The following is a 15,159-nucleotide window of genomic DNA, read 5'->3' as shown; positions in this document are numbered from 1 at the left end:
GGTATAGACTGCAGACTGGCTGGGCTGCAGCTGCGTAGCCTATGGGCTGCAAGGTGGCTCAGGTACCCAGAGAGTCTGCAGAACCTCCACCCTTGCAGATATTCAGAAGTAGAGTGGAGAGGGCCCTGAGAATCATAATTAACTTTCAAGTGAGCCTGGCTTTGAACAGGAGCTCAGACTAGATAGCCTCCAGACCTAAATGACTTTATGATCTGCCTGAAGCAGGCGAGGTTTCTGACATGAAGAGGGTTTAGAGACTTCTCTTGAATACATGCAATCACTTTCTGAAGTGGTAATACATAGGATCCTATCACTCTCCACATCTGGGCTTTTAAGAGTGGATTTTTATATCCTTGCAGAGCTCTGGGTCTACACGCACTGACCAAAAGTCAGGCCTTTATTTCACATTCTTCATAATTGAAGTCTAGATGGCAGTATAAAATATTCAATTATTACATAAAATTGGAGTAAAACATAGGCTAACAAATAACATGGGAACAATAGCCATTCATGATAATAACAAAATAATGTCTGTTGGCTTTAGAGGTGTTACTTTGATCCATGGGATATTGTATTCATCATCAAGAATTTTCATATCAGGAATATCAACTCACTATATAATATTGATCTCAGTTTTATAGTACTTAAATTAATTTCTGTTTCTCACTATCAAGAAGTACATGTTGCTATCGTGGTTTAGCTAATTGGCAGGAAGACAACACTAGGAAACCCATACAAGCATCGGCACGCTCAGTCCTGCTCACGTCAGCTTAGCTGAGAATAGAGGAACAGAACTTCAACCCATGGATCAGAACTGAAACTTAATTTTCACCAAAATTATATAACCACTTCTGTCATAAAACTTTATATTAGTATAAGGAAAAAAACCAAATTAGACCCTAATTCAGTACTGTTCCCTACCATATTCCAGGTGACTCTGAATGCTCATTTCTCAACAAAGATAGGAATCTCCTAACATTTAGAGAAAACTGAAAGAATAGAGGAGTACTAAACATTTTTCACTGCCATTCTGCTTTATGTGACACTGAGAATAACAGCAAGGAGAGCCCACACAGTTCTCTTAGAGTTTGGCAAAGCAAAAGGCAATATATCAAAATCTGAATGATGCGCATTGCTCAATCACCATCAAGAGATGATGCTTTTCCGGTTTTCATGCTGATGGAACTCAGACAAGTTGAACACCTCATGTTATCAGCTTTCAGGTATCTAGATATGTAAAAGCCAAAGTTTCAATCTCTCAGGTTGGATGAAAGGTTTTTGCCTACCTGCACAAAGATAAGCCAGTGAGTTCCTGGCATAAAAGTCATAATCTAGTCCTATCATCAGAATACTAGCTCAGTTCTCTAAAGGTATGAAAATGAGGATGTGGATAATTGCTAGTTTGTACTGGAGGGAACTGTCCTTACAGGAACTAGCCTCTTGAATGGATGAATAATATAATCCAATCTAATTCTGCCTTTGATGAAACCAAAACCAACACAGTATAAATAACTTTAAGATTCCTTGTCTACTTTGAGATAGATGAAAAGAAGAAGAGAAGGCACGAAAATGTCTTCATGATCATTTACCAAGAATACAGATTTTTATTTTTTGAAACACAAGCATGGATTTGATAATAGATGCTACAAATGCTTCCAGTGGTACAAAATGGGATTAGAGGAACAGATGATTTTTCTAAAGAGTGGATTTTCTATCTAGTTTTATAGCTCTTCTCAGAGTGATTTAGTTTCTCAAATTCAAGTTTAATAAAGCAGTTTTGGGGGGCTTTTTAGTGGGTTTTTTGGGTTTTCTTGTGGGTTTTTTGTTTGTTTTGGGGTTTTTTTGTTTTGTTTTTGTTTAAACAGGTGTACAATAAAGTCTATATGCTAATAAGCACTAATCTTTTAAATCTCTTCTAAAAACTTAGCCACTCCCCCCCCAAATTTATAGTAAAAAAGTACCATAGTATCATAGAGAGATGAATTAAAACATTTATATAAGGTCAGAAAGGTGATTATTGATTTCAGTACATTTTCCTGTGAGGATCGAGACTGAAATCCTATTCTTCATCTACAGCACAGGACCTTGTATCAGAAGGTATTTTTAACACAACCACAAGACAGAAAACACACGTCTTTAATTACAGTCCCACCCAGAACGGACACTTGGCAAAGGGGTCCCACATATTCTACGCTCCATAGAGACGGGCCTCTTTCTGAAATTGCCACTCAGGACGTTTCCAACTCTCAGAAGCCCAAGTGTTGGGAGAACTTTTACCCTGATGACACGTACGATGCTTCAGCCAGAGTGTGTTATTCACGCTTAAGCAAGAGGAAGACGAAACTTCACAGAGGTTTGTTAGAGCAGCCCCGCCGCCAGCAAGCGCCCACGAAACGCCACCTTTACCTACACCTGCCACGATTAAATTAGAACAAAAAGCCTTCTCTCCCCTCGTCCCACCGCCCTTACCTTCCACCGATCGCCCGATGCTGTGCAAGTGGGTGAGGGAGGGGTTGGCGGCATGAACCCCCTTCAGGTACGCCTCCAGCTCCTCCGTGTGGTGGTACTTGAAGTCCAGCGCGGCCGCCGCAGGAACCAGGCAGAGGATGAGGATGCCCACCACGTCCTAGAAAGAAACAGATGAAGCTCCATCCGCGGGCTCCTCGCCGTGCTGCTGGCAGCGGCCAGCCCGCGGAGCTCCCTCCCTCGCTCCCTCCCTCGCTCCCTCCCTGTCCCGCTGGCCGCCTCCCGCCCTGCCGGGAGCAGGTGCCGCCGCCCTACCCCGGCCGCCGCCCGCATGCTGCTGCTGCTCCTGCTCCTGCTGCTGCTGCTGCTGCTCCTGCTGATGCTGCCGCGGCCGCCCCGCCACTGCCGCCCCGGGCCGGGCGGGGGCCGCCATCCCCCGCCCGCCTCGCCCTGCCCCTGACTGACGCGGCCTGCGGCCACTCAGCTCCCCCGGCCCGCCCAGGGGTCGGGGCCCCGCGGGGACACCCCTCCCCTTGTCCCTTGTCCCCTCCTCCTCCCGCCCCGCCGGAGGTTCTCACCTGCGGGGCGCGGCTCCCGAGCGGCCCGGCCCTCCGCGCTGCCTTCTTCTCATTGCCACGGCTGGTTTCCCCTCGGTTTTCTTACAGGAGCGGGGCAGAGGTGTCTGTAGGGATTAAAAAACCCCAAACAACAAACCGGGGAGGGGTGCAAACGCTCACGTTTTGACTTTCGGTGTTATTTCGATTCACGAGAAGGGTTGTTAAATAAACCCGAGCTCCTCCTCAGCACCTGTGTGGTCCTGGCGTGTGATCAGGACGGCAGCACCTGGGGCACGGAGACAAAGCCTGCTGCATGGGCAGTGAGAGAATTTATCTGCAAATCCAACAAAATCTAGTGCTATTTTTTGCTTTGGCTTGTTTTGTTTAAAGATTAATTTTTAATAGGCTTGTATTTGCTTACTAAAAGGATTCTATCTACACAATTAAGTGCTTTCCTTGGTTCTGCACTAACCACATTGCCTTGGGGATATCTTGGTCTTGGGATTCACCACAAAGACTTTTTCATCACCTTTTGTTGTCTTGAAGATTGAAAAGAACTAAGAGAAAGAAAGTTAAGCTGGCTTCCAGCCACAAAAACTAAGATAGTGTCCGCATTTATTTTAGAATATGAATGTGGATACAGCTGAGTATTAGAAAACAGCTGCTTGTAAATTCTGTATAATTTTACTGAGAAAAAAGTCATAACCACCAGTGGGATTTCATCTGCTTTCTTCTGAAATTTACTATGCTGGTTAATGTCAGAAAAGGACGTTAAAGCAAATGAACCTATAAGCTGATCCTAAATAACAAGTCCTGTGCTCCAAATAGAAGACACTATATTTAACAAAAGTTCTTGTTGAACAAAAACTGTTAAATTTAAAAATGCCTTTTTTTTAAGAAAAAAAATGTTGAAACAATATTTTAATGCAACTATCTGTAGTATCCCAATGTACCAGAGGCATATATATCTAAAAATGCATGATGTCCACATCCAGACCACACTTCTGTATCATATATGGCATACAACAAGGAGTGTATGCAAATTATGAGGCTACTTGATTAAAAGAGATATGTAATATTATATTTCTATTGAACAGGATTCCTTCCACTATGGTATTCTGGGGGAGGGGACAGATCCAGAGCCTTTCTCCAATACACTGACTCCACCTCATTTGAACTCTTATAATTTAACAAGACCTTCTCTCCCTTAGTCACAAAACAAAATTATTGTGAGACTTATGTATGAATGTCTTTTACATTCTGTTAAAAAAAAAAATTAAAAGTTGATAGTTGATTTTGGTTATAGTTACCTTCTATGTCAAATGGGAGAGAAACGGTGGGGTTACACTGTAAACATGTCACCAGAGAAGCAGAGGGGAGAAGCCAAGTATGTGAGCTTCATATCTGAATTTATTTGGGTACAATATACATATTTATAGGCTCCTTGAAAGATGATCTGGACACACCACTTGAGTAAGCAGGGAAGAAAATACACTCAGGTGGTAATCCCACATAAACATACCTGGAAACCTTCCCAAGGTAATCACATGAAATCAGAGAACTCTGATTTCAAGACAGAGTAGGATGCTGGCAACACGGTAAAAATCGCAAGGGGTGTAAAAACTTAATGAAATAACTAAAGTCACCTTTGATACTGGGTAATCACACAGCGTTATCTCATTTGGAAATTACACCACCCTCTAATATAGCCAGCACAGTCATGGTTAAATGAGAGTATTACTGCATATAGAAGTCTTCAAAATGATAGATTGTTTCTGTGCAAGTTAAGACAAGCCAGACTGTTTGGCAATATTTGAGTTACATGTGACAGAATTAAAAAACATTCCTCCCCCCCCAGCCTGCACAAAATTCAGAGATAAACTTGAATTGCTTTTCACAAGGTCACTTTAAGCCAGCCTGGGCTAGTAATATTCTGTATAACACTAAAGTTGTGGGTAAAAGTCAGTACCAAATATCAAATCCTGAATGAAACTAAACTAGCAGTAAATCTCCCGTTAGCATCAGTAGGTCAAAATCAAAACCCGATTGCAGTGGTTCTCACACTTCAGTGGGCAGTGACCCTTATGAAGAAGTGGCATACACAGAGAAGCCAGCTCCTCTTGCTGTAAGAAGCATTATTCTCCTCTCCATGACATTCCGGATCGGCCATTCAAAAGTATTCAACTGGTAATTATTTAGGTTAGCACTTGAGCGTGGCATCTGTGGAGAAAAGCCCGAAGGTCTCTATGTAAGCTCAGCAGCCGGGATGTCAGCAGGGAGCTGGCAGGGGCTCAGCGGCGCGATGCTGAGAGCAGCGGCGTTGCCCTCTAGTGCCAGCCACAGAAATTCCTGCCACAAGCAACAGGTACGAACAGCTCTTCATGCAATATTAGGTGCCATCCTGAGGCTGACACTTCACAGACACAGTTGAGATAGGCAACGGCAGCAAAAGGATCTTCTGGAAAATTTTGTGGCTTTGGAGAGCCTTGGAATTTGAAATCCTAATCAGTATTTTGTCACCTTTCATGCAGGATTCCTGCACTTTCCAAAGATCAGTAAGGAAAAATAGGTGCACCACGTTATAACTGAAGTGTCAAGATCTTTTTGGCTAGGAATTAAAAAAGAGGTCACTAACAAAGATTAAGTTTTTAAGAATCACCACTGCTATTGAAACTCTCATCTGAAATCACATCCTAGGCAAACAGTGTGGAAGAGTGGCTAGCTAACAAAGGTCATGCTCCCATGCAGCAATTAGCTGAGAAAGAATTAAACAACAGTAGAGCGTAGCTGATATGAGATGTTGCAAAGCCAGAAAGACCTTAGTGATAACTGTTAACAGAGAACAGGACACTGTGATCAGACGAATGTGAATTCAGCACAAATGAACGACCACAAGAATGTGGAACTAGGTGGAGCTGACCTTAAACGAAATACCCAATAATGAGCTTGCTTTTGCACTATGTATGAGCCTAATTATTGATGTTATATAGGGAGTTTGGAGTTGCCAATAAATTAGACTTGCTGATCATTCATATTGAGTGCTGCTTGTCTCCTGCTGAACTCATCAATACAGCTACACGTTCTTTACATTGATGTAACATTAAGGACCTGACAACCAGATTTCTCTAGGGGAAAATCATAAGATAAAGGCTTTCTCAAGTGAGATGGACCAGGCAAGTGAGTTCAGTACAACTGATGACACAGACACATGAACTTGATAGGACAGCACAGTCCTGGGTTAGCATAAACCCAGATACAAATCACCTGAAAAACATCAGTGAAGTCATTCTGGTGTATAATATCTGCACCGATGAGTTAACAGGCTGATATTACTACGGCAAAAGATAGATTCCCTGCAAGAAAGAGCACTGAAGCATCAGAAATCTCTCAGACCTTCACAAACTGATTAGTTGTCTCTGCCACACTGACAGTTCACAGTTTATTTGGTTCATAAATCTCCTCCCCTCCATCCCAGCATAAGAATTACCCCTGGAGAAGAAAGGGATGCCCTGCTGTGTCTGGTAATCTGCAATTAGAAAATGATCCCAAGGGGAACTATTAGCAGCTGGTACTGCTTAGAGCTGTCCAGACAAGCACTGATTCAACTGGAGAATCTGGAACCGCAACCAGCTGCTTGACAATCCTCTCACTCATCCCATCTTGCAAACAGCAAAATCTGCATACAGCAGAGAATTTGAGCTACTGGATGACAAGGTGTTGTCATGTGCTATGGTGGAACAGGTCAGTTCTGCTCCACACAGGGTCAAAAAATGGAAATGTGATCTCATTCAAGACAAAGGTCTTGAGTGTTGCATCTTGGGTATTGTAATACAATTGCAACATTTTTCAGCTTTATCTTTCTCCTCTTAAATTGGCTTAAACTTGCCCCTTCAACAATCCACACAGAATTAGAGGTAATTTCAAAATAAATTATCCTTGGAATGGCAGAACCTAATTTTGCACCTGAGGCATTGCATGTCCCTGGGCAGGTAAGAGCATGAGACTAAGAACAGGGAAAGCCAGAAAGGTTTGGTGGGAAGTTCAGTGGCCTGTGGACAGATGCATCTCAGGGAACTAAACAAAAAGGAGGAAGGTTATGAATGTCCATAGAGGTCTTTAGGAGGTGAGAGTGGCCTGGAAGGTGGAAGGGTCATAGATACTGTGGTTGAGAAAAAGCAATTGAGAAGATTTGGCAGGTGAGCTCATATAGAAAAAGACTAAGAGCAGTCTTTTTGCTCACTAATATCTTGCTAATCAGGGTAACAAAATTTGAGGGATTTAAGATGTTGACACATCTTGTCAGGTCTGCTAATGTATATGAAATGCATTGCTGTTAATAGCATGGAATTTACAGAGCTCCTTCATAGCTGGTTTCTTGTTGATATTAAGCAATACTTTTGAGCAATCTGAAAATTATCCCAAGAACTGGACTAATTTCAGATTTAGCCATTTGGAAAATTTGTCAAGCTTTGAAATAGCATTTTGCCAATTACCTTCAAATCAAAATACATTTTAATTGACATTGTCAAGAACTATGCAACACTCTTACTCACCATGATAGCAAGTCTGTCTCCTAAAAACAAAATTCCTCCAGGCCTCTTAACATATCTGTTTCAAGTAAACAATGGTGCCATTTCTTGAACAGGAAATTAAGATCCTTTTTGGAAAATTTCATTGTGTAATAAAACAATCCTTTGTTTCTCTGCACTGATTTATGCATAATGGGCCTCTACACAGACAACCGAGTAAACAGTGTGCACTGGACTCTCCTATAAGTGAAAAGTATATATTATGATGCTTTGCACTAACCTTTTTTTTTGGGAAAGAAATGAAAAGGGAGCTTTCCAGATAGACAATAGCTATGAATTTCCTGACTGGCAGTTTAGAAGTGAATGTTTAGTGGTGCAAAGATGCCACTTGTTTGACCGCAGTGAAAGCAGATGACAAAACTTGGATTAATTTGTACTGGCTGTGGTTAGACTGGTTAGATTGTCCTTTATTAAACCATATGTCTCTGTGTAGGCTCCATTCCTCTGAAGACACGGGTATGGGTTTGTAACCAGCTTAAAGTAAACTAAAACTGAGCTGTCCCTGAGAGAGGCCACCCTGCTGCCTCCCTTTTGCCAGTGTGAGCACTCGAGCAGATGTGTGGCCAGTTGGACTGAGGATCTGCTGCATCAGGAAGCTAACCCAAACACAGGCACACACGATCAAAAGAATCTCTGTTTTCACCTGGCTCAGCTCCCTAATCCACACAGGCACTGGCCTTTGCTGGGGGAGCAGAAGAACCAGATAGCTTCTGGAGAGGGAGAGTGAACTGCTGGCTAAGGGGAGGCATGTATGGGATGCCACAGGTCAGAAGAGAGTCTCTTTGGAGAAATAAGCTGAGCATGTAAAAGAGAGATGTTGTGCTCTGCCTCTCTTCTGGCAATGGCTTGTTCCCTAGAGATACATGAAGTGCTGTTACTCTCCTCCCCCACTGATGATATGGGAATATTAATGCTGAATTTAACTATAGATTAATTAGTGTTGTCAAGCAGTCTTGTAACACCAATTAAACAGAAATTTGAGAAAGAGAACCCTCTTACAGATCTGGAAACTTCTGCTACCCTTAGTCTGATACTGTTGCCTGTTTGGCTATAAAATGATGATAATATATGAACAGCTGCTCCGTCCACGTGAGCCTTCCAAGACAACTGTCATGACAGAAACCTTATTAAGGTTATCTTGATACAGGCAGTATTTATAAACACAACACCCTGCATGAATAGCACTGGAAATAATAACTTTAATTCACAAATGCTTAAAAGTAAGAGAAAAGCTGCTCCTGTGGTGGCTGTGGAGGCTACCTGAAGAGCAGCCCTTATCAAGACACAATCTATACAGCAAGGATCCTTCAATACTCAGGATTCGAAGGTAGTTTATTTGAGGTCATGAATATCCTAATGAGAAAATCCAAAATCAGGATAAAAAAAAGTTACTTTGCTGACAGCAGAGAATTTTTTCCCCACTAGTTCATTTTTTTACAGAATTATTAGAAACTATAAAAGTAGATAAGATTTGATATGGAGCAAAAAGGACAAGGTAAGCTTTACTTTTTTCTTGGTTCACTGAATTTGTAAACAATTAAAATTCCAATGTAATTTGTTTACAAATACTTTAAAGTGCTTTCTAGCTTTAGAATGCTTCGTACTTAAACTAGATCACAAAAAATATAAATGTTTTTTTTTTACAACAATGCTTTCCTAAAAGTAACTCCTCAGCAATTTTTCCTGTCAAATCCACACAAAGAGAAGATATATAGGATAAGGGATGCTTTAACATTCTTGGCACATCTCTGGTATGGATGTTTCAGAACAACATACATTACAGCAGGCTTAACCAGAGTCATCAGGCACCAAACTGACATCTGAGCAAACCCCAGATTGGAACAATTTCCTGTACCAGCTGCAGAAGAAGACAAATTTTCAGTGGGTATCAATGTCTTCATTTTTATTTTGCTAATAAATGGCTGTGTAAACATAAGATAAGATTCTCCCCTGGGCATGAGGATTTCAAGTGTTTAAGAAAGAGTAGCCTCATCTCATTTGCATAAGTATTCCTTGTTGGCAGTCTCACGCACAGGAAGCCTGAAAATACACAAGAAAAACTTCAATGTCCCAGAGAGCCTCTGGTAAGGAGATCTCTAAATTACGGTAACTTGAAAGATATCCTCATTTCAAGGCACGTATTCAAATCCCCCTAACAGATAGCAAGGCTGAATATTGCATGAACTGACAAAACCTTTTTGGTAGTTGATTGTTTTTAGTATAACTTTAATTGTTGTTCATCCTACAGGGTTTTTAATGGATATTTATGGAGCCTCAATCTGCTGTTTTCATTATACACAAATTAGCTTTTTTGAGCCTCTCCTTTGCATGACTGCTCCCATGCAAGCCTGACTTCATGGGTGAGTGTCTTTGATCAATGACTGAACTGTTGAGGGAAGTACTTGGTCGTTAAAACTACCTTGTTGTGAGCTGATACTTCAAATTCCATTGTATGCTACAAACATTTCCATAGATTGCAATGGACATAGATATTTGATCATTAAAAAATTTACATTTTCCATATTTGCCTTCTTTAAACATTAATTATTTCACGTTGTTCTAATATTCATAGATCTGTTGTGCTCCAGAATTGGCATTATTGCAAAGTAACTATCACAATTACAAATATAAGCCTAATGTGATTGCTGTTTTACAGAGTCATGGTACAGATCTTAGATTCGTGGTGGCAGATAGATGTTTTATAGGACTGGAATGCTAGCCAGTTCTTATGTGAACTGAAGTGAGCTCTTGCTTTAATTTTAACTATAGCAATTTTTAAAACTAGACTGAAAGGAGAATCTGAGTCGACAGAATTTACATCTTCCCCTGATCCTATGATGTAAGTTATATTAAGGTAAACTCAGGGTTTTTTATTTTCTTGGTTCCCTTAGATTCATAATTTATGAGATTGGACCTCTACATTTTGCCTTGTAGTCTAAATGTAACCAAAATGTGCGGTCACTTCTGTCTTTGTCTTTAAACAAAGAATTCTTCCTTTTCATTGCATGTGAAAACACAAAATATATTATCCTTTGTGTAAGTTTATATCTAGGACGTGATTCCTTATAAGAGGAACAAAATTTATTTCTTCCTCTCCAGCCACTCTTGTTCTGATTACCCTCGGTAATTTTGGTACTTTTGTCTAGATCTAGAATTACAAAAAAAGATCTCTATCTCAATGTGTTGTCCAGCCTTTACCCAGCTCTAAATAGAGAATCTGAGCAAGTAAATCACACAACCATATGTTTAAAAACTTTAAACTTATGCCAAGGCTGTCTTTATTTCAGTCACAGTTGATATGTATTATCTTGGAGGAGATGGAATAGGATTGGGAGCTTTCACAATTAGGGCTTCTACTGTTCTGGAAATGTTTGCCTTCTGTAGAGTTTACATAGCTTTATATAAAAAGAGAGATGATTCTTGGATGTAAGCATCTGTAATTTCTGTTGTGTTTTCTTTCAATGATTTGGGCTCATAATTTTGGTCACCATTATTTTCTCCCATACTCTTTTGGAACAAAATTGTAGTGAATTGCTAGGCCAGTAGAGATTTACGAACTTTTGCTGTCTCAAAGGAACATTTTATCTGATTAAAATATTATATCATAGTTTACTCTTGTTTTACCATTTTTTTCCTTTCTCTGTTTATATTCTATTCAGAACTGATTGACATGGAAAAAAATCTTGGTCCAATCTCTTTTGAGAATTAAAGAACTGGGAATGATTTTTCTTTTGCTCCATTCAAGATTCTCTAGACTCAGTTTTGCATTGTCCTATGTTGTCATTTATGCATATAGAGTAATTGAAGTGTGTGCAAAAGTGATAAATCAGCATTTCCCATACATTTGGCAGTGGTTTACTGATTGGGCTGCAGAGAATATTTCTACTATCATTTGATGTTCTGCAAAGACCGTGGCCAAGTAGTAGCTGGTACAGTGTTGTGGTTTGGATTTAGTGTGAGAATGTTGTTGATTCCACAAAGATGTTTTAGCTGTTTCTGAGTAATTCCTACTTTAATTCAAGGACTTTTCAGCTTTTTGTGCTCTACCAGTGAAGAGGTGCACAAGGAGCTGGAGGGGGCATGGCCAGGACAGCTGACCTGAACTGGTCAAAGGGAAATCCCATACCACAGAATGTCCTGTTCAGTATATATAAGGTGGGGGGAAATTGGACAGGTGGGGCTGATCACTGCTGGGGGACTGGCTGGGCACTGGTCAGTGGGTGGGGAGAAATTGCATTGTTCATCACTTGTCTTTCTTGGGATTTATTCCTCTCTCTCTTCTTATCTTCCTTTTCATCATCATTGTCTTTTACTTCATGGCAATTACTAAACTGTTCCCTCAATGCACAAGTCTTACCTTTTTACTGATTCTCCTCTTCTTCCCACTGTGGGGGACATAATCCATGGAGTAGATACCTCCTTTCTCCTCCAGGCTAGTTACTACAGCTCTTGCAAATTTCAGATATCCCTGGGATCCTCAAACCAGAAGAGTTTTATTGCTATGTCCTCTGACTGTGTTCCAGGTCTTGTTGAACAACTACTTAAGAAAACCACCCAGAGACCTGAGCTGAGCTTGGACAGCTCTGAGTGGATGGGTGTGTGGGATAGTGTGGGCAAGTGCCTAGGACAGTGGGTACCTCCAGCATTTTGGAACTTAGCCCTGAAGAGGTGCAGGATCCAGAAAAACTAAGAAAATAATTGGAAAAAGGATGCAATCGGCCTGGCAATTCCAGAGAGACACAAATCACTGCAACGTGCACTATTCAGGATCCTCAAGGGAAAAGAATCTCCCTGGATTTGATGACAAAGTGACAGGCACTGCAGCTGCTCCACCTGGCCCCAGGCCCTGCACCTGAACCAGAGCACCAACCCCTGCCAGTGTCAGTCACCCCTTTCCACCAGAAGAAATGGACACAAGAGATTGCTTAGTGAAGGAGAACAAAGCAGGGCCATCACAAGAATAGGAGGAAGAGGCAGAACAAGAGGGAACCACTCAATCCCTATCCCTGAGAGAGCTGTGGGATATGCAAAAAGATTTCAGCCATCACCCAGGTGATCACCTGACTGCTTGGATGCTGGGTGACAGGGCTGTGAGCCTGGAATGAGGGGGTAGGGAAAGCAAGCAGCTGGGATCAGCTTCTAAGGAAGGAGGCAGTGACAAGGCGATTGGCAAAGGGCCACAAGTCCTCAGCCTTTGGGAGCTGACTCCTGTGGAGTGTGAAGGAAAATCCAGGAAAAGGCTGCATAGACACTATAGTTTTCAATGATACTCTTTTAGTGAAGGGACTTTTAATCTAAGTTTCCACATGAAGAATCTAAAACAAGGAACAAGAGTTTTGTTCTGGTAAGTGTCACTCTGTGATGACATGGTTCATGAATAATGGCCTAAACTCCTTGTTTTCATTTATTCCTTGTTTACAAAGAAAGCAGTTGGTCAAATTCAAATTTCCATAAATGAAAGCAATAACCCTCAATTCCTGAGGCATACATACACTTATGTAAGGCCTGAAGTAAATTGAAACAGATTAGGCAAAATTTCAAAAAGATGGAGATACTTGGAGTAGAAAGTATTTATACTAAATACTAGAATATAAAGAATGACTGGATGTATGTGGAAAAATCATATTATCAGGACATTAAAGTAAAAATACTTAATTATTAATGAAGCAAAAATTTTAGAATATTAAAACCAAAGGCAAATAGACTTAATTTTTTTGGTAAGTCATGGAATTCAGACCTTGAGACTTAATGCATTCCTGGAAATAGCTATCTTGACTCATCCTTTTCTCTGTAAAATGGACAAACTCAATACATCCTACTTCAAAAAGATTAAAAAAACAGAACCTTAGGTTCATCTCTAGTTAAAACACTGGTTGTGCATGAGGTAAATTGACAGATTTTACAAATAGTAAAGGCATAACAAAAGAGCCTTTCATGAAAATTTCCTATAACAAACTTTCCTATCACAGAATAATATTGTCACTTCATTACACTCAGAAAAGACTTTAAATTGAATTATCAAATAAACTGCTTATCCCACTAGTGTAAGATTGCTCCAGGGCACAGAAGAGAGTTTGAAGCAGCCTTGTTTCACCTTTGGCTCATTTAATTGTTCTGTTTGCTTAAAAGGCATCTTTTACAAACATTTCAAAATGATCTGCCCAATGCTTTGGGAAAATGAGACACTAAATTATAATACACAAGAAGCGTATAGTGACTGTGGTTACAGCTTGCAAACAAACACAGAAAAATAGAGTAAGTTTGCTATAGCCCTGCATGGAGTGCTGAAAATGCTGCTGTTTGCCTAAACTCCTGTGTATTCAATTTGGTCTTTTCTTACAGACTTACTCTGCACTTTATTCTGTAGTAAATGCTGTAGCTCTGTTGATGCTGCTGTAGCTCCACAAATGGTAAGGTAAGGCAAAGAAAGAAAAATGCAGACAGGGAATTTAAAATGTATGAACATATTATTCAGGAGGATTTACTAGTTTTAAAATATTGTTACAACCGCCAAAAACTGTTGTTACAATTGAGAAGGCTATTTGCCCCGTAGTACAGGATAAGGCCCTGACACTGAAGTTTAAGATGGCCCTTCAATTTCCCTGTGAAACAGATTGTTAAATTCACTGTTATGTCATGCTAAGACTGCTGAAGATAGCTTGGGAACACCAGGCTCTTGCAAACTATGGTGCAAATAATTCTGAATAATGAACACATTGAGTGAAGAGTCACACAACAGTTGTCCTTCATCAAAAAGTAATCATCTCTGTCTCTGGTGGTTTGTGGGCTGCCTCAAGCTGATCCTAGGTATTACATATCTTTGTAATGATGAGGATTCTCTAAAAAACTGTCTTTCGAAACAGCATTTTGAACATATTTACTGAGAAGACTGACACATCAGGCTGCCTTACCCTTCACTAGCAGCCTTTTAAAAATCACCCTGCTTTGCAGGAGTATTTATCTATGTTCTGAAAGATTTAATATTGTCTGTAAGCCACTAACACATCAGTATTGCCTTCTGGTACGGGTTGTTACTGCGTTAGTCCTCTGTACTCACAGAAATAAGCTACAGTAGGGCTTTTGTCCTGTCTTTCTGGGATGCACATCACTCCAAGCCAGTCTTGTCCTTTCACTGATGCTATCTGGACTGCTCTGAGGTCTGGGACACTGCAGTTTTGTTTCCATTTATCTGACTATATGCTTTGTGATACTGTTTCCCACCATCACTGCCTTTCCATTCTGGTACACATGAATTTGGCCTTAGAATCTTTTTTTTCAGTTGAAGGGAATTTTCTACAAAATCTGTCCTGTTGCGTCACAAACTTGCTGCTCTGAAAAGCAAGGGTGATCAGAGAAGTCTGTGACTCCAAGAGAAACCACTGCAGGGACAGCCCATGACACGTGGTTCACTGTCCCCCCTCCATTATTTCTAACATTGCATACTCAGTAAGGGCAACCAAAGCTTCCCCTTCTGGTAGTCTGCAAACTGTAAGCTTTGTCACAAGAACAGAAAGGATATTGCAAAAATCATTTTAGCTAAAAGCTTC

The 15,159-nt window shown here is 40.7% G+C and overlaps 1 protein-coding gene across 1 annotated transcript in view; it reads right to left on the bottom strand.

The window, feature by feature from the left end:
- The window catches only part of LOC131592339 (carboxypeptidase M-like), a 30,218-nt gene extending 27,310 nt beyond the window's left edge, over positions 1-2,908 (bottom strand). The window contains exons 1-2 of the mRNA XM_058863774.1: positions 2,782-2,908; positions 2,470-2,626 (exon numbers count right to left, since the gene is read on the bottom strand). Of these exons, the coding sequence (XP_058719757.1) occupies positions 2,470-2,626; positions 2,782-2,799 (175 nt within the window). The 5' untranslated portion in view covers positions 2,800-2,908. The remainder of the gene's footprint in view (positions 1-2,469; positions 2,627-2,781) is intronic.
- Positions 2,909-15,159: the final 12,251 nt, after the last annotated feature.

This window comes from Poecile atricapillus, chromosome W (genome assembly GCF_030490865.1).
Source record: "Poecile atricapillus isolate bPoeAtr1 chromosome W, bPoeAtr1.hap1, whole genome shotgun sequence".
NCBI classification, from domain to species: domain Eukaryota; kingdom Metazoa; phylum Chordata; class Aves; order Passeriformes; family Paridae; genus Poecile; species Poecile atricapillus.
Note: the sequence above shows the minus strand (reverse complement) of the source record. Positions and strands in the feature narration are given on the sequence as shown.